Raw genomic sequence first — 22814 nt, 5'->3', positions numbered from 1 at the left:
TATTTGTCTTCTGAATGATGAGTCGTCTTCCTCATCTGTGTCTGTCTCTGAATCTGAATGGCATCTTTTTTTGTCTTCTTGGATTTTGATGCAGTACCAAGTCTTCTCTCTGCTCTCTGGGTAGCTTCCACCATATTGTTGAAATCATTTACTCCTCCAAGCTGGTCCCTACCAGCTACTACAGTTCTCAACTCCTTATTTAATCCTTTGCAGAAATAGTCTCCCAGTTGCTCTTGGGTAGGTCTTTAATTTGGTATTAGCCTTCTGTTGAGGTTTCTAAACATCTGTGAATAGTCCTCAACCATCAGATCTTTTTGTTTCATTGTTCTCAGTTTTTTCAAAATGTCCTTTGGTGTTTTCTCTTTTCTAAAATGACTTAAGAAAGCAATCTTTAATTCATCATAAGTGTTAAAATGTGTAATACCATACTGCATAAAACAATTCATTACTTTTTAATTAAATGTCGTAGCAAATTTCTCCTTCTTGGTCTCATCTAGCAGTTGTCCAAATACACTAGCTGTCCACCTTGTCTCAAATTGCCCAACATGGTTGTCAGGATCTTGACCTTTCTTGCCAGTAAACTTTGCAGCTTTGTCCAATGGGTTTTGCAATTTGTGCTGAGCGTGAACTTGAAGTTTGATAGGCTTCTTTTTCTTCTTCTAATCTAAGTTGACAACATAGAGTCCTATGGACATGATTGTACCAACTAGTGTAGGATACCATTCCAAGAGTCCACGGGAGGGTGGAGTAGGTGGTGTGTTTCAAGGTGTGTAGGGTGGCCTCATGAAGGGGTGATCAAGAGCGGATTCATCTTCTAGGAGGGGAATGGCCTTGAGATCTATGAGTAGCATGGAGAGGCATGTAGAGTACTTAGGGGAGAGGCTATGATCAAAGTGTATGTCATGATATTGTGTGTGTGTGTGTGTGTGTGGTGTCAGGGTGGGCGTTGAGAGGTGAGGAATGAAAATACTAAAGAAGTGGTAGGTGTGATCATCTCTTGAAGTGGTGGCAAGATAGAGAAGCAGTTATATGTGAAGGCAAGGGATTCCAACCATGTTAGAGCCCACCCCCTGTGAAAGACAAGTGAATCCACCCAAGGAGGGCCATCATCCAGATGATTATAAATGAACCCATGTCCAAGGATGCATGCCAGTTGGATGTGACTACGTCTCCCTTGTCTGTAAAAACTCGAGAGATCCTTGCCTCATGCAGATCAACATCTAGCAATAAGATAGTCATCATGAAAATCCAAAAGTGATACTATCTGGGTGCACATCTTTACATTGAAATATGCATTCAATGGAGAATTATCTTGTCGAGAGGGGCATTGGGTTGGAATCCACATAAATTTAGAATGCCTTTCATGTGTGTCAACAAAGATCGTCCAGATGAGATATGATCTATAGCATATTACCAATCCTCTCAATCCACACACTCCACCTATCGCTTGGTTCTCATCTCAGTAAGCTACCTCCAATGTGTATCCACCACTGACGATGGGCAAAGCATGCTCTAGGCTATGATGGTCTATGTGTAGAAAGCTATGTCTCATCCTATGTATGACTCGAAGAAATTTCTTGGGTGTGTAAGGTACCATTATAATTCCAAACACTATAGGTCAAGGTCTTGGTACTTTGAATCACCTACACCCCATCCCCCTATCTAAAGGGACCATTACATGCCTGTCGAGGGCTTATCAAAAGTCATCCATCTCGAACCATTGCCCAATTACCCTCCTTGCAAGCTATGCCCTGTTGTTTATAGTAAGAGGGTGCATCTCTCCTCTGCTTGCAAAGGTGTGAGGTCCTCATCCAAATACATGTCATGGTGATCCCATAGAATTGTATGCCTGTAAAGTGCTGCAAGGTGAGCTTGATTATCCCTAAATCAAATTATAAGAGGCTACTCTTGGGGGGCATCCCATCCTATGTGCCAAGCATCCTCGATCTAAGGCTATGGAACTCCTAGGGTGGAAACCATGAAGCTGGTCACATCATTGTTGGGAGTGTTGGACATGCACGCATAGCTATTTGTATGCTATATTGTGTTGAACATAAACATGAATATATACATGTTGTATTGAGCATGAACTTGAATATATACATGAAAATATATATTGATCCTCGTAAGGTGCCTGAAGGTTTGCTCCCGTATGAGGTGGGATCTCATCTCTTGACACTAATCATCAAAATATATGTGAGAGAGAGAGAGAGAGAGAGAGAGAGAGAGAGAGAGAGAGAGAGAGAGAGGGGGGGGGGGGGGGAGGGGGGGAGAGAGGCCTATGAGACCATGAAGAAATTGAAACCATGTTGAGACAAACTCCCCATGGGGTAATCTCCATCAACAAGCATTTTGACCTATAGGAGGCAAGTGGCCATCAAAAGAATACTGAGAGTGGTGTGTTGACAATGCAACATAGCCTATGTGATAGAGATATGATGTGATATGATTGTATTAAAGACCACAAGAGGCCTTCAATATCGATGGGATTGGCAATCACTATCAACTAATATTGATCCCTTACATTTAGTGTGAGAAAATATTACAAACTTGTCATATATGTAGTAGAGAGAGAGAAAGAGAGAGAGAGAGAGAGAGAGAGAGAGAGAGAGAGAGAGAGAGAGAGAGAGAGAGAGAGAGAGGATCCTATGAGACCACCACGAAATTGAAACCATGTTGAAACACACTCCCCATGAGGGAATCTCCATCAACACGCATGCTGATCTATAGGAGATAAGTGGCCATCAAAAGAGTATTGAGAGTGGTGTGTTGATAAAGGAATGTAACTTATGCAGTAGAGAGAGAGAGAGAGAGAGAGAGAGAGAGAGAGAGAGAGATGTATTAATGTCCTGCGGGAGGCCTTGTGGGCCTATGGGACAAAGTACACCAAAGGAAAAACTCATACAAGCCTCAATGCAATGGAGCAAAGGGTGTGCTAGGGCCTTTGTTGAGTACTATGTTGATATGAAGAGCTCAAGGGCTCGAGCAAAAAACAAATACAAGATGAAACCAACTAAGAGCTGGGACTCATGTACACGGGTAAGCCTCTTGGACAGAGTACTAGACCTCCTCCAACATGGAGCTCTTCACATCAATCAGTTGATGATACACTAGTCATGATTCCGGATGAGATCCTATGAAGGTAGTGGGAGAGAAGGAAGGAGTCTCACTTGCGGCTTTCTCACATACACAATGGGGGAATACACACAAAGGTGGAGGCTGAAAACAGTTTTCCTCTTCTTAGTTGTGAAAGCCAAAAGAACTCTAGTACAAAGAAATAGAAGAACCCTATATGTGGGTCTCAAACCAAACTCAACTAACTAAGGTGGCATACTAACTAAGCCACGAACTAGAGTACATAAGGATAGCTGTCATCTAGCTATTATTCATGGGTGGTGTACCAACCGCATCTGCAGCTAACAAGTCAATGACATAAATGCACAATGGTCACCCTGGCATATCACGAGTGAAGCTCGATATCTCAATAGATCCACGAGGGGAAAGAGAACCTTCTTCAACCATTCATTGCCACAGGGTATGTATGAGTTTATGATGCAAACTCAAGCCTCGTTGGCCTTGAGATAGCATACATAGATGCTTCAGATCTTTGCATGGATCAGCCCACACTTCCTAATCATGCGCATTTCTTGGTAAGCCCTTAGCATGAGGTACATTCGATGGTCAACCCTCAACACAAGGCATATTTGACGATAAGCCCTCTGTTGGAGGTGCAAATCTCTCATGGACAAAGGGGATAAGAAGAAGGAGAAAGGGTTGAATTATCCCACATACAAAGGTGTGTGGAAGATGAAGGGACATAAATAGTCCAAGTTACCCCTCCTATCTTCAATTCCCCCAAGCTTGCCTTTTGTGGAGGTTGGAGGGCTGGCTAGGCAAGGGTGCCTTATGGCAGGGGTGGGGACCTGCCATACACACATGCCAGAGCCTCCGTAGTGGCCATGAAGGTTGTGCACTTCCGTGAGGTGCTAGCGGTCTTGGCGGGGGGCACGCTAGGCACATGCTCTTGGATTCTAACATGGTATCAGAGCTCAGGCTATCTGAGTAACGACTTTATTGCAAGTTCAACGAGCTTTGTTAGCAAAGGCTACTAGGAGTGATGGCTGCACCAACCCCGTTGCGAATTCGTCCACCTGCCTTCAATGAAGGCAAGCTCGATGGGACGAATTATACTTTGTGGAAATTCAAGATCAGCGCGATCTTGGATTCATATGAGCTTCTGGATACTGTTCTGGGATTGGATCCAGAACCGGTTGGATCACCGAATCCAAACAACCCCAACGTCATAACGCCATCGAATGCAGATCTTCTTCGGGCATGGAAACGAAGGAACGCAGATGCACTCTGCGCTCTTGTTACCAGTTCAAGTGATTCTGTTTTGACTCTGATTCAGCATACAGACAAGGCAAGTGAGGCTTGGAACATACTGAAAGGTCAGTATGAAACGCGGAATCAGACCAGAATTCAAAATCTGGAGAATATGCTTGCTGCAGAGAGGTGCTCTGATGGAGAATCAGCTGAGACATTCATCACACGGATCAAGAATCTACGTGATCAGATGGCGGCGGTTGGGATTACAAAGACCAGCGAAGAGTTGGCCAGAAGGTGCATTCGGATCCTTCCACAAAAGTACGATGCGTTGGTCACGACACTCAACACGCAGGTAAGAAATCCACCCCTCACTTTTGAAGAGTTCAGCGCGATGCTTCTAGAGGAGGAGATGCGAATGAAGACCCGCGATGGCGGAAGTGATGCAGCATTCTCAACCACATCCAAAGGGAAGGGTGGAGAGAAGAAGAATGGTAAGAAGAAGAAGTTTTCAGGTAAGTGCCACTACTGCAACAAAAGCGGTCACATGATCAAGGATTGCAGAAAGAAGCAGCAGGACGAAAAGAATGGCACTACACAGTCTTCTTCGAAAGGCAAGGAATCTGCCAACACAGTTGAAACTGAGTTGGAGCTATGGGTTGCAATTGAAGAAATATGCTCCTCAACAGAAGTTTCAACAACGAATGATTCGTGGCTCCTTGATAGTGGAGCGTCTCGTCACATGACCAGAAAGAAGGACTGGTATAGCTCTTTCAAGCCTCTACAAGAGCCCATGAACGTGACGGTCGGTAATAATGCAAAATGCCCTGTGGAAGGTACAGGTACTATCTCTCTTTCCATTCAAGAGGGTGAAACTAAAGAGCTTTCTGATGTATTACTAGTTCCTCAGCTAAAGAAGAACTTGCTTTCGGTTGCTGCGATAACTGATCGCAACTTGGAGGTACGTTTCAAGAGGACCGGAGCAGAAATCCTTAATGCAGCGGGCAAGGTGGTCGGCAAGGCAGTAAGGAAGAACAATCTCTACGAGCTGACGGCACTAACAGTCTCTTCAGGAGTGGGCATCAGTAAGGTATGGCATGAAAGATTTGGTCATCTTAGTTATCCTATTCTTTTGGAAATGCAGAAAACAGGGATGGTTGCACACTTGCCTGCACTCTCAAAGGTGCAGGAACCTTGTGAAGCTTGTATGATGGGCAAGCAACAAAGGAAGGCTTTTCCACATGAGAGCGGCTATCGGGCAAAGGCTCCTCTACAATTGGTTCATGCTGATCTCAGTGGGAAAGCTCCGACTCAAGCTTTGGGGGGATGTAACTACTACATGCTTATCGTCGACGACTACAGTAGATACATGTGGGTGTATTTTTTACGAGATAAGGCTGAAGCTCTTGGAAAATTCAAACAGTGGCAAAAGATGGTGGAAAACGAAAGCGGGCTGAAGGTAAAGAAGCTTCGCACGGACATCGTCAATCGAAGCTTCACAAAGGCCTTGACGGGCAAAACACCTTTGGAGGCTTACTCAGGTAAAAAGCCTTCCGCTTCTCATTTCAGAACATTTGGATGTGAGTGCTTTGTTCATGTTCCAGATAGCACCAGAAAGAAATTAGATCCAAAGAGCAGAAAGTGTATCTTCATGGGCTATAGCCAGGAGTCAAAGGCGTACCGGCTATATGATCCAGAGGCAAAGAAGATCGTGGTCAGTCGTGATGTGGTGTTTTGGGAACAGCCACATACAGTGGAGGAGGAGGTATGCCCTTCCACTTTATCATCAGCCGTAAAAGTAACTCACCTTGTGCCCGTATCTAAAGCAGAGTTGCAGAATGAGGAGGAGTACTTCGAGGAACAGACTCCACCAACACCACAACATGCCTTGGCTCCACAAGGTAAGCCACTTCCAAAGTGGGCAAGGCAGCTCTTTGATGAGAAGAATCCGGTTCCAGACTTGGCAGAGTCATCTGCAGATGGACTTCGACGATCAAAGAGGATAGAGGAGCAGAAAAGGGCTTCTGAACACATAGTCAATATGGCCTTGATGGCTGAGATTATGAAAGTTCAAGAGCCTATGAATTTGGATGAGGCAATGGCGGATCCAAATTGGAAAGCTGCCATGCAAGAGGAGTATGATAGCATCATGAAGAATCAGACTTGGGACTTGGTTGATCGTCCAGAAAAAAGGAAGATCATTGGTACCAAATGGGTATGGAAGGCCAAGTACAAATCTGATGGATCTTTGGAAAAGTACAAGGCTAGGCTTGTTGCACAAGGATACTCTCAAGTTGAAGGCTTTGATTTTGAGGATTCCTTTGCTCCTACAGCAAGGATGACAACTATTCGGGTGGTACTTGCCTTGGCTGCTCATAAGCAGTGGCCGGTGTTTCAAATGGACGTGAAATCTGCGTTCTTGAATGGACATCTCAAGGAGGAGGTATATGTGTTCCAGCCACCAGGATTTGAGGTGCCCAATTCAGAGAACAAGGTTTGCAGACTAAAGAAGGCATTGTACGGGCTGAAACAGGCCCCAAGGGCATGGTACCAACGGATTGATAGCTTTCTCATATCTATTGGTTTCTCAAAAAGTGCTTCTGATGCTAACCTGTATGTTTGTAAGCAGGATGGCAAGTATGTGGTAATAGTCCTTTACGTGGATGACTTGATCATCACAGGAGATCATGAGAAGATGCTGCAAAAGTTGAGGGAGTCGTTGAGTTCCGAGTTTGAGATGACAGATTTGGGGCTCATGCACTTTTGCCTCGGCATTGAGGTTTGGCAAAAACCTGGCAGGATTTTCATCTCTCAGCAGAGATATGCTCGTGAGATCTTGAAGGCATTCGATATGACCGAGTGTAAGGACGTGGTCTCTCCCATGGAGGTGAATGGTAAGCTCTCAGTGGAGGATGCATCACCACTTGTCGACATCAAGGAGTATAGGAAACTTGTGGGGAGTCTCATTTTTCTGTGCAACACTAGACCTGATATCAGCTTTGCAGTTGGTGTACTTAGTAGGTTCTCAAATCAACCTCGAGAGAACCATTGGAAAGCAGGGATGCGTGTGCTAAAGTACGTGAAAGGTACACTGGAGTATGGCATTACCTACAGAGTAGGGAAGACCTTGGCGGGTTACTGTGACTCAGATTGGGCGGGAGATTGTGATTCTAGAAAGTCAGTTTCTGGATATTGTTTCTCACTTGGTTCAGGAGTGTTCTCTTGGATTAGCAAGAAGCAACCAACAGTGGCACTATCTTTGACAGAAGCTGAGTACAAGGCAGCATGCATTGCTGCTTGTGAAGCAGTTTGGCTAAGGAGGATCCTGCAAGACATAGGAGTTCCAATCGAAGATGCGACGGTTCTAAAATGTGACAATCAGAGTTGCATGGCCATTGCAAAGAATCCTGTGTTCCATGCTCGTACAAAGCACATAGAGATCCAGTATCACTATGTACGAGAGCTCATCGAGGATGGAGTCATAGAGCTGGAGTATTGTCCCACAGAGGACAATTGCGCAGACATCTTCACGAAGGCTCTTGGGAGTGATTTATTGTTGCGGCATCTACATCGACTCGGCATTGGTCCGAACACGTAGTTCATCTTCGGGTGAACATTGAGGGGGGGTGTTAGAGTTAGCTCAAATGTCCACCTCTCATGTAACCCACCAATATTCTGTGTACCCAATGTTGTAAGGCCCCCATATGAGGAGAAGCCATGATGGGTATCAGATATTGGGAGGGATCCCCAGTTTAGACACTGGAAGGGGTCTTAGAGTAGACCAGATGGTTATGAGACGGCTTAGGAGCCAAGAGTAGATACCCGTCTGCACAAAGGGGGGGTTCGGGGGGGCGATAGCCCCCCCGATAGCAGGGGGTCCGGGGGGCGCAGGCCCCCGGTGGGGGTCTGGGGGCAAAGCCCCCAGCGGCAGGGTCCGGGGGCTGCCGGTAGCCCCAGGCCCGACGGTATGACCTATGCGCGATCCTTCATCTGCCCGACGGCATGTTTTCTGAAGGGTCGGTGGTCTTCCAGGCCGACTGTCTATTAGGCCAACTGCCTATTACAGGGCCGACCGTCAACCACTTACACTATATAAGTGGCCACCCCCTATCATCAGATCACCAGTTCTTCACGCTCATAGTCCTCCGTCCAGCATCTGTCTAGATCACCATCGAAGCTCTGTCTGTAGAGCGCACGGGTGGACAGCCAACCATCAGTTGTATCAGCAGTTTGGTATATCAGAATTTTTTGTATTCTCTCCAGCTTTCCATCGTGTACTTGCGTTTTGTTGTTATCTTCCGCTGCGTACTATTTTCTTACATGGTATCAGAGCCCGGGTCTGATCCCTGGCCACCTCTCTCCATGATCGATTGGAGGGGGGTGTTGGAGGTGCAAATCTCTCATGGACAAAGGGGATAAGAAGAAGGAGAAAGGGTTGAATTATCCCACATACAAAGGTGTGTGGAAGATGAAGGGACATAAATAGTCCAAGTTACCCCTCCTATCTTCAATTCCCCCAAGCTTGCCTTTTGTGGAGGTTGGAGGGCTGGCTAGGCAAGGGTGCCTTATGGCAGGGGTGGGGACCTGCCATACACACATGCCAGAGCCTCCGTAGTGGCCATGAAGGTTGTGCACTTCCGTGAGGTGCTAGCGGTCTTGGCGGGGGGCACGCTAGGCACATGCTCTTGGATTCTAACACCCTCAACACTAGGCAACCCCATCCAGATCAGCTCATTTTGATTCTCATGATGTACAGCCATCACTTCCATGCATGGATCCAACTCCATCTTTTGCCACATATGCTACAAATAGTCAGCATGAGTTTAGTTATGATCATGAGTTATTCAATAACAGCAGCAGGTAAATCCTCAGTACGAGGCACTCACATCTCCAGCCACATGTGGAGATACATGTCACAGTGCATACAACTGTTCAGGTGACTTCATTCTAGCATTGATCCTTGATGCTTTCACCTTTGACATGGAGCATACCTTGCACATAGTTTCTATGAGTAGTGCAAATTAGCAGATTTCTAGCATCGACTGCATTACACCACTCTTGGATCCAATGATCACCATCGCTGTCGATCAACAGATCACTCCTCAGCATGAGGACACTTATGCATCAATGCAATCCTCCCCAAGTGTAGTGGACATCATTAGGTAATCATCTTTTGATCGACCAGTCTTTGATCTAGGTGGACTTTACTTTCTACACAATTCGTTTCTCTTCCCTTCGACCTATATTCTAGGCTTTGTTCCCAAAGGCAAAGGATGACCCACAACTTAAGACGGGGAAATACACGATATGTATAGGATCTAGTAAGTTGTACTCATTATACATGCTTCTGCTACGTAGCCAATGACAACAAAATCATGCAAATGACAACACACGTCTTTTTTTGAAAAAAAACAAAAAAAAGTATAATTTTCCAAACTATGGAGATAAAATACACAATTTTATGTCAAATATATTTTTTAAAAATAGCTACTTTTATGAAAAAAACATTACTTACATCTTACTCTAAAACCTAGAAACGTCCAATATTATGAATTGGAAAGAGTGTTCTAACCTATAATTTGGAAAACATGACAAATTTTAAAGGAGAAGTAACTATGCTATTCAACTGGGAAAGTCCTTGGACCTTTTTCTTTAATATATCAATTATTTTTTAGTGCTAAATTGTCCAAATTTTTATAGCTCAAAACCATACACAAGAATTTCTATAGCTTGCAATGTAAACATTTCTACACATTAATGAATTCCACTTTTATTTTATTTTTTCCATTTTTTAACTTTCTCTCGAGCACTTTTGTTAAAAGAGTTTTATACCAATTACTTCCATAGGAGTAACAACATTGCCTTCAAGTATAAATTTTATACCAATTATATATGTTTTCAAACTCCATGTTGTATGTAATGTGCTATCCATAAACCTATAGGAATGCATTTTCTTTAAAAAAATCTTCCTTTTTATATAGTGTTAATCAAATTCTTGAATGTAAGAATATTTTAGTATTAGCATAGGTAGCTATATGGAGTTCATGGCCATAGAAGAAGTTTGTTGAATGTAAAGGTGTTTTTAGATTTAAATATTAACTAAAGACACATATCATCTTACATTTTTTGGATCAAATAGTTAAATTTTGATCTAAATAGTGACGATTTTAAGTTTATCAATTTACTTTATTTCAATCCAAGCTGTTGTGATGTGAACTTGGATTCTGGAATCCAAAATTGGGTGACAGATTGAAATTTTTATCGAGAGAGTGAAATTTTGGTCCAAAAAAGGGAGAAACGAAGCGTTTCAAAATGTGTCAAATCTCGCTTTCATCCAATGAAACCTTCAGTGCCAAAGTTTCCTACCAATGGGTCGAAAAATTTCATCGACGGAAAAATTTCTGCCCATCAAAAGATTTTTCCATCATCAAAATCAGGATTCTAGAATCCACTTATCGGGATTCCAGAATCCAAGTGGATTATGGAATCCCAAATTCCATCAATGGAAGAAAAGTTTGTGTTGACAGACTGAGATTTTTATTGACAAAAAAGTTTGTGTTGACGGACTGAGATTTCAAGTTGTCGACGGAAATCTCAGTCCACCATTGATGGAAACTTTTCTTCCGTCGATGGAATTTGGGATTCCATAATCCACATGGATTATGGAATCCCGATTTTGATAAAGGGAAAATTTTCATCAACAGAAAATTTTCCGTTGGCGGAATTTTCGGATGGTATTTTTCCCATCAGTAATAAACTTTGGCACTGAAGGTTTCATTGGATGAAAGTGAGATTTGACACATTTTGGAATGCTTCATTTCCCCCTTTTTTTGGATGGAAATTTTACTCCCTCGACAAAAATTTCAATCCATCACCCAATTTTGGATTCCAGAATCCAAGTTTACATCACAATTTTCAAACAACAATTGTTCTTGTTTTCATAGATCAAATAAAGTAAACTCAAAACTTACTACCATCTAAATATTGACCATTAGGTGGAAATTAAACCATTTGGTCTGAATGACAAGAGATTGTATTACTTTATTCTCTAAACTTTGACCATTTAGATAGTTAATTTCAATAAACCTCTTCTATGAACATGGAATCCATATACTTATTTATCTTAACATCAAAAATATTCTCTAATTCAAATATTGGAACGAACTACATTGATTGATATGAAATTACTTAATTTATTGTAGAAAATAAAGCATATTTTGGTAATTATAAGTAAAGGATGTAATATACATTTCATAGTCATGCATGAATTACGAGTACCTCTTAAAATATTATATCATGCCATTGAGTTGGTTTTTATATTTTTTGTTTGACATGAAAAGCAAAAAGAATCGCACCTTTAAACTAGCAATATGTACATTAAAAAAAAAAGTTTCAAAGTATACTTAGTTTGCAAAATTTATGAAATCAGTTCTCTTTAATGTCAGCAAAAGATTATAAAATTGATTAAAATTTAGGAGCATAAAAAAATCTAGATAACATGTTGCAAACGATAATTCATGACTCGTTGTCATTTTTCATGACTTGTTATCGTCTTTCATGACTCGCTGTTACATACTACTATGATTCTTTTTAGTTTTCTTCTCAAGTTTTGGATGCTATCATATGCACCAAACAAAATCCACAAAAAGTTCTTGTAAATGCACCCTCTAACCTACCTAGTGCAATTTAAGAGGGGGTGTCAAGGATGGTATAAATTGCACCATCTAGATAGGGCATTAGGGTAAAACTATAACCCTAACCCTAAGGGGTTCACCTGTATATATTCATGTTCATGTTCAATACAATATAGTGTACATGTAGCTATATCATGTTCACTCCTCTCTCTCTCTCTCTCTCTCTCTCTCTCTCTCTCTCTCTCCCTCTCTCACTTGTGCTATCAGGTTGCTCTTCCTCTATGTTTTCTTTGTTGGTGAGGTGCTTGCAGAGGTTAAGAAGTGGAAGTGGATGTTGATGTTGATTCTTGAATGTTGGTTCCGTTGGTAGTGACATCTTGATGGGTTGATTCATGTGAGTGTCTTGGATCCAACTTTTATGAAGAAATGCACCTTTCATTAAGGTACTTGCAGGAGTTATGAAAAACTTACAAGGCACAACGTGATTGTCCATGGAAACATTCAGCATTAAGGAACCAACAATCTTAATTGAGCTACCTACTATGGATTTAATTTCAGAATCACATAATTGAAGGAGTACCTGTGACTTAGATGTTTTATTGTTTCTCAAGAGATGAGGTTGTTGCTTGCTCTACCATCTACGAAGGCCTATATTTAGCATGCTTCACCTCTTGATGTCAGATCTACCCAAAGTCAAGATGGATTCATATCCATCTCCTTAGTATCAATGGAATTATCAATTGCAGGTTCAACTCAATTAGGTAGTGCTGCTCTTATGTGGTGTAAAAAGGTGCAATGGCAATAGGATTATCATTGTCAAGGTGCATAAATTGAGTTCCTTTTGCACTTGGTAGATCTATTGTGGCCAATGTATCTATCCAATTTGTTGAGTCTTCTAACTCTGGTAAAGGATCACACCAAGAGTCTTCAAGACTCTTTTCGTTGTCCTCTTCCTTATAATCATTGGACATATTTACTGATGTCAACCTATTGGTAATGTCAAACTTAGCTACTGCAAATATATTCCCCAACATAGGGTGAGCCTTCCAAGTTTGGAGATCCACCCTCATGAATTGCTCATCCGTACATAAATATATTCTATTTGAGCTCCACTCATGGACTAATCCTACAATTTGCATAAAGGTCTACCCCCAATATGATGTCATAGTCATCTAGTTGGTTGGGAAAGTCCATTTACAAAAAACCACGCTTGGTAGTGGTCAAACTGAAGGGTCTTAATCTTGATCTCCCTTAGGACTCCTACCTATTGCTCCATCTACTAATTTGATGACAAGGAGGTTTGTGCTATCCTGTTCCCACATGGCCCAACATTTCTTAGTGTCTATGCTTACACCTTCTCCACCATACAAGTTGCAGTCATGATCTTACCTTGGTAGGAGATGGGAAGTACTTCGTTGCTATCACCACTTTCAAAGTACTTGCCCAATTTACTGACAAGTACCTTGGGAAAGTGTTGGGGGTCATTTGGGCCTTCAATTATCTTAGGATAAATGGACTCAAGAGTTACTATTTTTCCATTCGTAGAATCCAAGATGTAAAGAGTGGGTTGATCCCATAATATTGTCACGATGGGCATCTTGATCTTAGTGGATAGGAAGGCAGCTAGTTTGGCTACATCTTGGGGTGGTGTGATTGGTTCATGTGCCAACTGAATGTACCTCTTCAAATCTATAAAATTACATATTGTCCTCTTCTCTTACTTGTTGCCAAATGAATCTTGAAAAAGATTGTTTACTAACAATCCTTGTGTTTAGCCCTCAACTACTCATTCGAGTATGGGAGAGGCTTTAGGGGCTCTATTGAAGGTCTAGTATTTATTACAGATGATCCTTGTGATTGATCCTCAACTACTCATTCGAGTATGGGAGAGGATTTAGGGGCTCTATTGAAGGTCTGGTCATTAGGGTGTATGGTTTTTGTCCCCTTTTTGTCCTTGATCTGTGGGGGTTAAAGGCCACTATACCTTAACCCCATTTATGTACAATACTCAAACACACACACACACACACACATATGGATGACATAGAAGATAAGGGTGTTATGCACCCACCAAAACTTGTGTCATTCTCTCTTTTGGCTCTCCCTCTCTCTCACCTTCTTTCATTCTACTTTCATTGTTGAGATCTCTTAACTGATATCAGAGCGCAAGTGGTCTAGCTGAGCTCGTGTCTGTGCATAGAGCCCAAAGCATGTTGTTGTAGCTTCTCAAGAGGATGGATAAAGTCTATGGGTTCTTGTTTGATTTGCCCAAGAGAACCTCATGGGTGTGACCATTAGCTAGATATGGACTCTCTTGAGCATTGTGATAGTTTTTTGAAGCAAAAAGTGTGATTTGAGACCCATGTAGTGAATATGGTGTCCCCTGCTATGAAATTACTTTGTGAGCTCATTGCTTTGTCCTCCACTTTTAAAGCTATTCCAAGCTTCCATTCAGCTTCCAGCTAGCCTATAAGAAGGAGTAGAAGCACTAGTCAGAGCAAGCATTTCAAAGTTTGGATCCCTTCCTCCATTTCGGATGCTTGTGGTTCAGACCCGCTTGCACAGAACACCATTCTATTCTGGTGGATTGAGGATGGGCCAAAACTTCTACCTGATGCATTAGCAAATTCTATTGTCAAACTTCATCTTGCAGAGTCAGTTTATTTCATTATAGTAAATAAGCAGACTATGGAAGATTTGTGGAAGAAATTATGTGCCACTACAAAGTCTTTCGTGATTCAATGAAGGATTTTTTGAGTTATAGATCTCTGTGTCAACATTTTTCTTCTTTGTTGTATGTTTCTTCACATTTCTACATAGGTGCTATGTGGCATTTTGGCTAAGGTCTACGTTACCTAAGGTTTTTTAATTGTTGCTTGGTAAACTATAAGGGTCGGCTCCCCATTTTGCATCCATCGGTTGGGATTTTGGAGTTCTAATAGAAGAGAGATATTTGCAGATTGTCTTACTAAGTTCAATTATGTACTGATACCCATGTTTTTAGGCATCTCAAGTATTATTTTCTATAGTGGTCATTGCCATGGGGTAGTGAGTTTTAAGACATACCTTATGCAGATCACTTTGGTTGTAGTCTAAGCCATGTGTGCTCATTTGTGGTTTGCATTGGGTTGTAGTGGATGCTTTACAAGCCATTTGGATGCATTGCAATCCTTTTTGGATGCACTGATAGGCCCCTATTGCCTTGTGGGATGCTTTACTGATGGACATTTAGCACACAAATGCTATTTTATGCTGAGGGATAGCGTTGACACATGCTCCCTTCATGATGTAATCATCACATCAATCCAAGACTATGCTGGAAATATAGTAAAGAGCTTGATGCTGTACCAAGATTTACACTACTCCTACACGCAACTACTTTACACAGTCTACAGAAAAATATTTTGATCCCAATTTTATTCTATTTGATTAGCAAAATTGAAACTATATACGTAATATAAATATTAGTATAGATTTGTCTCTATGTTGAAAAATACAGAACTAGTTTTTGTGTGATAATCATGACGCTTTGTTAAAAAACACAGTTGATGATGGTTTGGAAGAAGACAAGATTTATTGATCTTTAAAAGATCAGTTAGATGAATCTCTAGGTGCTTAAGATAACTCTACAGCTCAAGCTACTGATTTTTCAAGTCTTTACTCAAAGGAACTGGCCCATGATATGAATATATTTCCAACCTTTCCTTCAATCCATTATTCTATGTACTTTTGTTGTTCAGATATGTCACAAATCTTGTCTACCAACTCTAAAAGTGTTTGTGCTGCAAATGACTGCATATCCATCTCTTCTTGTTCATGATCGAATTCTGTATGCATGGTTAACTCAATTTGGACATCTCATTCCTTCTCTCCAATGGCCAAGTCTGGGATGTCCAATCCATTGTCTTCCTTTGTTTCTAATTTTTTGTTCCATTGTTTGAACCTCAATTTCATTAACCTCCTTGTAGGATTAGTACTCCAAGGTGGAGATGGTAATACACCCTCTACAATCTTTGTCTTTGTGTAATATTCTTCAATATCCTTGTTCGTGTATCCAATTGATTTCAACTTGGCCCTCTCCTCTTCTATAAGTGGAATCCTGTCTAGGTTGTTAGCATCATCCCCTTCTTTTCAAGGTTTGTTTGGCCGTGTAACTATTTTTGCATATTCAAAAAGACCTGCCACCATTTGTCTGAGCTTTGACTGTTTAACACTTCTGTGTCTTTCTTTGCCCAAAGCTTCCCCATTATTCTTACATGTACTATCCCTGCCTAGTTGTACTTGCATCTGCTTTTGGTCGAAAGAATAACTAAATAATTTGATTCCCACATATAGTCATATTTCATAAGAAACATGATGTGCTCTACAAATCATTAAAACTGTTTCTGGTGAACTCGATTTCTACAATTCTTAATCATATAATAAAATCTTATAGTCTGAGGCATTCCCAATTCTATAACCATCTGTTGTGGGGTGCATTTCATTTTTGGCTTCGTAGGTGCCTCTAGATACCATTGTAAATTAAATACCTGGCGACACCACCTGCTCAGTCACCTATACTCATGGTGCTACATATCCCCCTGAATCTTGATATCAAGCAAACTACTTGTCTGCCTCTATGTTAACTTGCCACTTCCACTAATGGCAATTGTGGTACCCTTCTAGCTCCATTTTCCTTAACTAGACTAGATTTTCGGAGACATCATCATCCATATAAAATTTAAAATCCAAAAGTGGAGATGACTCAACAGCAGCATACTGACTTACGCACTTGGCTTGCTGTAGGTCTAACTACACCACTTGCTTCTCGAGATCTTCCAACCTTTGTGCTTGAGAACGCAGTGTCCTAGATGGTCCAAAAGACACCATCCTCTTCCCCATGCTTTTTGATATTGTCTGAGAATCGGAATCTGCTTGAGCTTGCAACATAGCACTTGTAGTGTCTACTATAAGCAATGGTCTGTTTGATCGTAGGAGGCCTCACATATTGTGTTTTGAATCAGTGAAGTAGATTGTGCACATGTTCCCACCAGTTTGAAGGACTGAGATGATGGCGAAATCAAATTGTGTGACATTTAAATCCCCTCAGTTTCACCCACACGTGCAAACTATCACTCCAGTAAATATAGGCCACCGCCTCCTCCATATTATACCTGTACATTGACCCTACTAAGAATTTTATTTTTGGATCCTCCAACAGAGTCGTCAGCTCCTGTATGGCTTCATGCAGAACCCATTAGCCAATGTTGGGAACCTATTGCCATGTAGATCTGCTATTTGGAAAGTCCCCAGTTTGAGGTGTTCCACAATCCGATATGGGCCTTGATACCTCAGCTTGAGCTTGCCCGGGAATCTTCCCAACCTCGAATTATACACCAAGACTAGATCTCCCACTCTAAACAATTTGAACTTAATGTTCCAGTTTACCCATGCCTTATGCCACTCTTTTGAATGATTTGAACCGTGTATTGCCTCTGAATTTGGTCTTCCTCCAGGTGAAGTGACTGTTCCTGCTGGAACTGCACGGATTCTTTTGGGGTCATTTTTTCACAGAAATCCATAAACTTGATGTGATAAACTCCCATTGGGACAACTCCCTCTAGACTGTATACCAATCGAAACGGTGTCATGCCTGTAGCTGCTTTAAATGCCGTTTTATATGCCCACAATGCTGAATCAAGCTTCATATCCTAGTCCTTCCAATTTTCTGAGAGTCATTTTCAAGATCCGCTTCATGGTCTTGTTGCTACTCTCTACCTCTCCATTTCTTTGTGGGTGATACTTTGTGGGTGATACGTCATGGCCATTTTATGTATTACCATGTGCACCTCCGAGCCAGTTGCTCCACTGTGGTGTTCAAAAAATGAGTTCCTTGATCCGATACTAATTCGATTGGGCATCCAAATCTTGTGATGATATTTTTGTATATAAACTTTGCTGTGCTAGCTGCCGAATTATCCCTGAGCGCCTGTGCTTCCACCCATTTAGTCGAGTAGGCTGTAGCCATCACTATGTATTTGTTTCCATTATATTGGGATGCCGGTTTAAATGGTCCCATAAACTCCAGGATTCAAAGGCGCAAATGATTGGTACCATCATCTAGAGCATGTTCAACCACTCGTAAGGTCCTCCTTGTTGTGCGAAATTTGCAAATTGCACAATCTTGACAACAAAGAAATTACAAACATAGCATACAATTTGGGGGATTCGGTATTACTGTATTGGCCTTTTCAAGAGTCTAATGCATAATTCGATCGGGCCTTACATGATTTTGAAGCAGATCAGATGATATACATATCATCTACAACGGATTCAAATGGCCAATGACGCTCGAGTGCCCATGTATGTTGCATTAAACCGTTGGGGGGATGCGAGGGTATTAGAGGCCTTCCCCATACGCCCCCCCCACACCAGCTTCCTAGGGAGGCTTTGCATTAAATGGGGCAGTCCCCTACAATCTTGCTAGCGCCTCTGCAACCAGCCACACCAGCTTCAGACGAGAATTTGGGGGGTGCCGGGGTACCCCAAGACCTCCTACCTAAGATGCGAACTGGCTGGAGCCAGTTTTCAAACGCGGGCAGAGTTTCTGTTGCTTGCAGTGAGGGGGGCAGAGGGACCGGATGTATCTCCATCGGCTGTGAACCGGTTCCAGCAATCGTTGGAAGCTTTGTATGGGGATGATCTCCCACAGTTGAAGGCCCTCCGACAAGCTTCCTCCTGCATCGCAACTAGCGATGGTATGGGGACGGTCTCTTGGGCGTGCCACAGTGGCATAGAGGTTGTAATCATTCTTCATTGGCAATAGAACTGGTGACCGAGTCGCCGCTCTTCAAGTCCATTTAAAGCGAGTCGTGATTCGCAGCTTTTTAGCAGTACCGACTGCAAAAAAAGGGCAGGCCTTCAATGGTGGCGAGCGGCCGTAGACAGTGTCATCCCACCTTTCTTTAGACTCTCCAACTCTCTGCTCTTCCATTCCCCTTGTTCTGCAGCTCAGCTCGCTTGCTCAGCTATGGCCTTTGCTCACCTCCCCATCGCCATAGCCACCTCTCTCTTCCTTGCCACCTTTCTTTTCCTCTCTCTTTTCTCTCGTTCTTCCAAGCTTCCTCCAGGCCCTCGCCCTTGGCCTTTCCTCGGTAACCTGCCCTTCATCCTCGCTAACTCCGTTTCTGCTCATCGCGCCTTCGCTCGCCTCGCCCGCCAATATGGACCCCTCTGCTACTTCCGCATTGGCTCTGTCCCCGCCGTGGTCGTGTCTTCCGCGGCGCTTGCTAAAGATTTCTTGCAAACCCACGGCAAGAACTTCTCGGACCGCCCACATTTCGGAATGGCTGACGCCTTGCTGTATGGGCAGGAGAACGGTCTCGCTTTCACTAATTACAGCTCTCGATGGAGGGAGCTCCGGAAGCTTTGCACCCTGGAGCTTTTCACCCAGAAGCGGCTCCAAACTTACGAACACGTCAGGCATGAGGAGGTGGCCGCTTTGATCCGGTATATCCAGCGACAGTCTGGGGCAGGCAAACGATGTGTAGGGGTTAAAAAGTGTGTGGGCATGGTGGGCATGAATGTTATAGCGCGACTGGTGCTCTCGAGAAGGATGGTGGACTGGGAGACTGGAGCCGGTAACGAGTTGCATAGTGTGGCCTTGGAAGCTTTCAGCAAACTAAACTCTGTGTTGATAGGAGACTTCTTTCCCCTGCTAGGATGGCTAGATGTGAAGACTAAGCGTGTCATGCATGGGATTCACCAGCGCTTCGACAAATACTTGAGTGAGGTTGTGGAGGAGCGTTTGAGGAGGGAAGAAGGCAACACTTCAACGCACGACCTCCTGGATGTCATGTTGGCCCAAACGGAGAGGCGAGACAAGGAAACGATCGATTCCCTCAAGTCATTGATGGTGGTAATGAGCTCTGCCTTTGAGTGCCTAAACTATCTTATTCTTCGGGTTGGGTGCTAACTTACGATAGTAGACAAATGGAAAAATCCTATTTTTTAAACTAGAGTTGGCCTCCTAAACCAAGGCCTTCGAAAATCTAGTAATTGTGAAATTGCGCTATACTACTCCATGCCTATGGCCCTTAGGCTTAATAGGGAGCTTATGCTTGCATTTTTGTTGGCTGTGTAATATGTTGTTTCTCTTTGCTAATTAGGCGTTCAAGACATGGGAAAGAGTTAGACTTTCCCCAAAGTTAAGGATGTGTACGTAAACTAAGTTAGCCATGTTTATTGCTTCTAAAAGTTTGTTTGTTTATTGCTTTAAAAGTTTGTTTGTTGACTATTAAAACAAATGGTTGTGCTATTGTTTCTTGCATTTGATGATCTATTAAAATAATAGAGGTCATATATTCATCTATTCTTTGGAATCAAGATTGAGTTTATTGCACCTTGTTTACCATCAAGATTGACTTTATTGAATCTTGCATTATAATGGTATGTTTGGATTTCGCTTTTGCTCATGGTAAGTCTTACATAATTACTCAGTTTTAGATTAGGGATTTTATCAACCTATTGGCTAAGACCATGTATTATTTCCTTGATTTGCCATTCAATGTTTGTAGATCGTCGTCGGCATGCACTTTGTTAAGAGGAAGCGCACCTTCACATCACCAACCACATCACACACACACATGTGACTAGTGCATGCTCATATATTATGTTGCCTTCTAGCATGATAAAATAGGGTACTAATAATTGATTCCTTTGATTTGGCCAATTGTTCACTCTTCACAATAGGAACTATTTGGTGCGGGGATTGATACAAGCAGTCTCACCATAGAATGGACCATGGCAGAATTGATACGACATCCGAAGGAGCTAGAGAAGCTCCAAAAAGAGATCAACATGGTATTGGCAGGTGAGGATAGATTCGTGCAAGAGTCCGACCTACCTCACCTTATGTACTTGCAAGCTGTGCTGAAAGAATCAATGCGACTCCATCCACCTGTCCCATTTTTGATACCACATGCATCACATGAATCTTGTGAGATAGGAGGCTACAGAATTCCAGCGAGGGCAACCTTGTATGTGAATGTATGGGCAATAGGGAGGGACGAGCTATTGTGGGAGAAGCCAGAGGAGTTCATGCCTATGAGGTTTATGAGTAGTAAGGTGGACATGAGAGGACTCCACTATGAGTTGATTCCATTTGGGTCTGGGAGACGGAGCTGCCCAGGCATGCTATTAGCCCTACAAGTGGTGCCATTGGTGGTGGCTAATTTATTACATTGCTTTAATTGGAGAGTGGAGGGAGAGGTGGACATCTCCGAGGTGATGACAGGTAATCTTCCAATGGCTAATCCCCTTGAGGCACTCCCCATACCCAAAACCCCCTTAGTACTTTAGCATGGGGTAGTATCTACATGGGATGCCTTCATGTATAGGGCCTTTTGTAAGCATTTCCTTGTAGGTGGTGGATATAAGCTTTGAGTCCACACATGTTAGGTGCTTAGCAGATGCTTTTTGGTCTATCTTTGTTTTGAAGGATTTGTGAAATGTTGGTCGTCTTTGCAAACTAAAAGGAATGTGCCATTATCTTTGTGGTTTTTGGAAAACTATAACTATGTTGTGGCACTAATTTAGGAAACACATAGTACTTCTATCACTATTATTTTTACATATGGTTAATTCCTCTAAGCTTCAAGATTGACACTGCCATGGAGGGTTAACCAAAGCGAGCAAGAAAATCCGAGTAGAGCTATTACACCGAGCATAAAAAAGTGACTAGATCATCCAAATCATTCATTTATTGTATTGGGGAAAGAATACTTTAACCAACATCAAATACAATTGGAAACATGAAAGGGCCAGAAGTGTGGTAAGGAAAGGTGCTACTCGTTTCTATAGGCTCTATGCATCCTTTTTCTCATTATAGGTACCTCTAAAGATCCATTACCTCACATAAATGAATGAAATCCGTCTATATATGTATTACCTCTCACATGGATCAAAATCTATTTATATATGTATCTATTTCTTATTTACAACAAATTAAAAGAAGCATAAGAAGCGTCAATTTTTGGATTATCTTCCTAATCTTTTATCCGTTTATCCTAACATCATATGAGCATAGAAATAAACTTTTATTTTGGCTTTAGCATGACATTGTATTGTACTTCAAAGCCATACACATTTGTCATGAATAATTTGAGGATAGAAGAGTTTCACAGTCTCCTTTATCATGGCACCTTAAATTTATGGAAATGGGTTAAGCCATTCGAGAAAGCATTTAGTAACAGTAAGGAAGCTATGCAACGAATTAAGCCAGGTAGGTAGTGATGCCAAATTAGTTCTCAAACAATCAAATCCCATCAGTCCACTTTCACGTACTTGCTTTATGTAGTGGAGCATATTTCATAATGCATCTAGTATTTTAATGGAAAAAAAGTTCATGCACAGTAGAGTGAAATACCAAAGGTACTGAAGCTAGTCCATACCAAAAGATCTTCATTATTTCCATGTATATGAAAATCATAGCCCATCGACCTTGCACTTAGAAAAAGTATCCCTGACATGTTTATGCAATAGATACCAAAGAAATATAGAGATGTGTCTTTCATCTACTCCACACTTGTTTGGCTCTACTTACTTTCAAACATTTGTAAAGACTAAAGGTATTGATATACCAAACCCACAAATCCTTGTTATTGTGTGTGTAAAACATTACCAAAATTGAGACAGGGATCTCTTTTCATCTCCCATACATTGCTACCATTCTCCATACACTCTGCACATGTTAGGATTTTGTCACCTTCTTGAGCACCTATTCCATGCGTGCAAGGTTTCTACCACCGGCTAAGGCATGAAACAACTCTACCTTTGTAAGTGCAGCCTGATGCATGAATTGATGGACTTCTGCAA

The 22814-nt window shown here is 42.1% G+C and overlaps 1 protein-coding gene across 2 annotated transcripts; it reads left to right on the top strand.

The window, feature by feature from the left end:
• The first annotated feature begins 18900 nt into the window (after positions 1 to 18900).
• On the top strand, positions 18901 to 21406 carry LOC147904007 (flavonoid 3'-monooxygenase CYP75B137-like). Of its 2 annotated transcripts, XM_087372911.1 has the most exons (3): positions 18901 to 19579; positions 19661 to 19857; positions 20691 to 21406. In XM_087372911.1, exons 1-3 carry the CDS (start codon positions 18970 to 18972, stop codon positions 21297 to 21299), a joined length of 1416 nt encoding a protein of 471 aa, XP_087229037.1. In that variant the 5' UTR covers positions 18901 to 18969; the 3' UTR covers positions 21300 to 21406. The 2 variants fall into 2 exon arrangements, with proteins under 2 accessions (XP_087229037.1, XP_087229036.1); XM_087372910.1 differs by having other exon boundaries at positions 18904 to 19857; positions 20691 to 21405.
• The last annotated feature ends 1408 nt before the right edge of the window (positions 21407 to 22814 follow it).

This window comes from Dipteris shenzhenensis, chromosome 3, assembly GCF_047967505.1.
Source record: "Dipteris shenzhenensis isolate YYH24624 ecotype China chromosome 3, Dip_SZ_1.0, whole genome shotgun sequence".
Classification (NCBI taxonomy): Eukaryota; Viridiplantae; Streptophyta; class Polypodiopsida; order Gleicheniales; family Dipteridaceae; genus Dipteris; species Dipteris shenzhenensis.
This window is presented reverse-complemented; position numbering and strand designations above follow the sequence as displayed.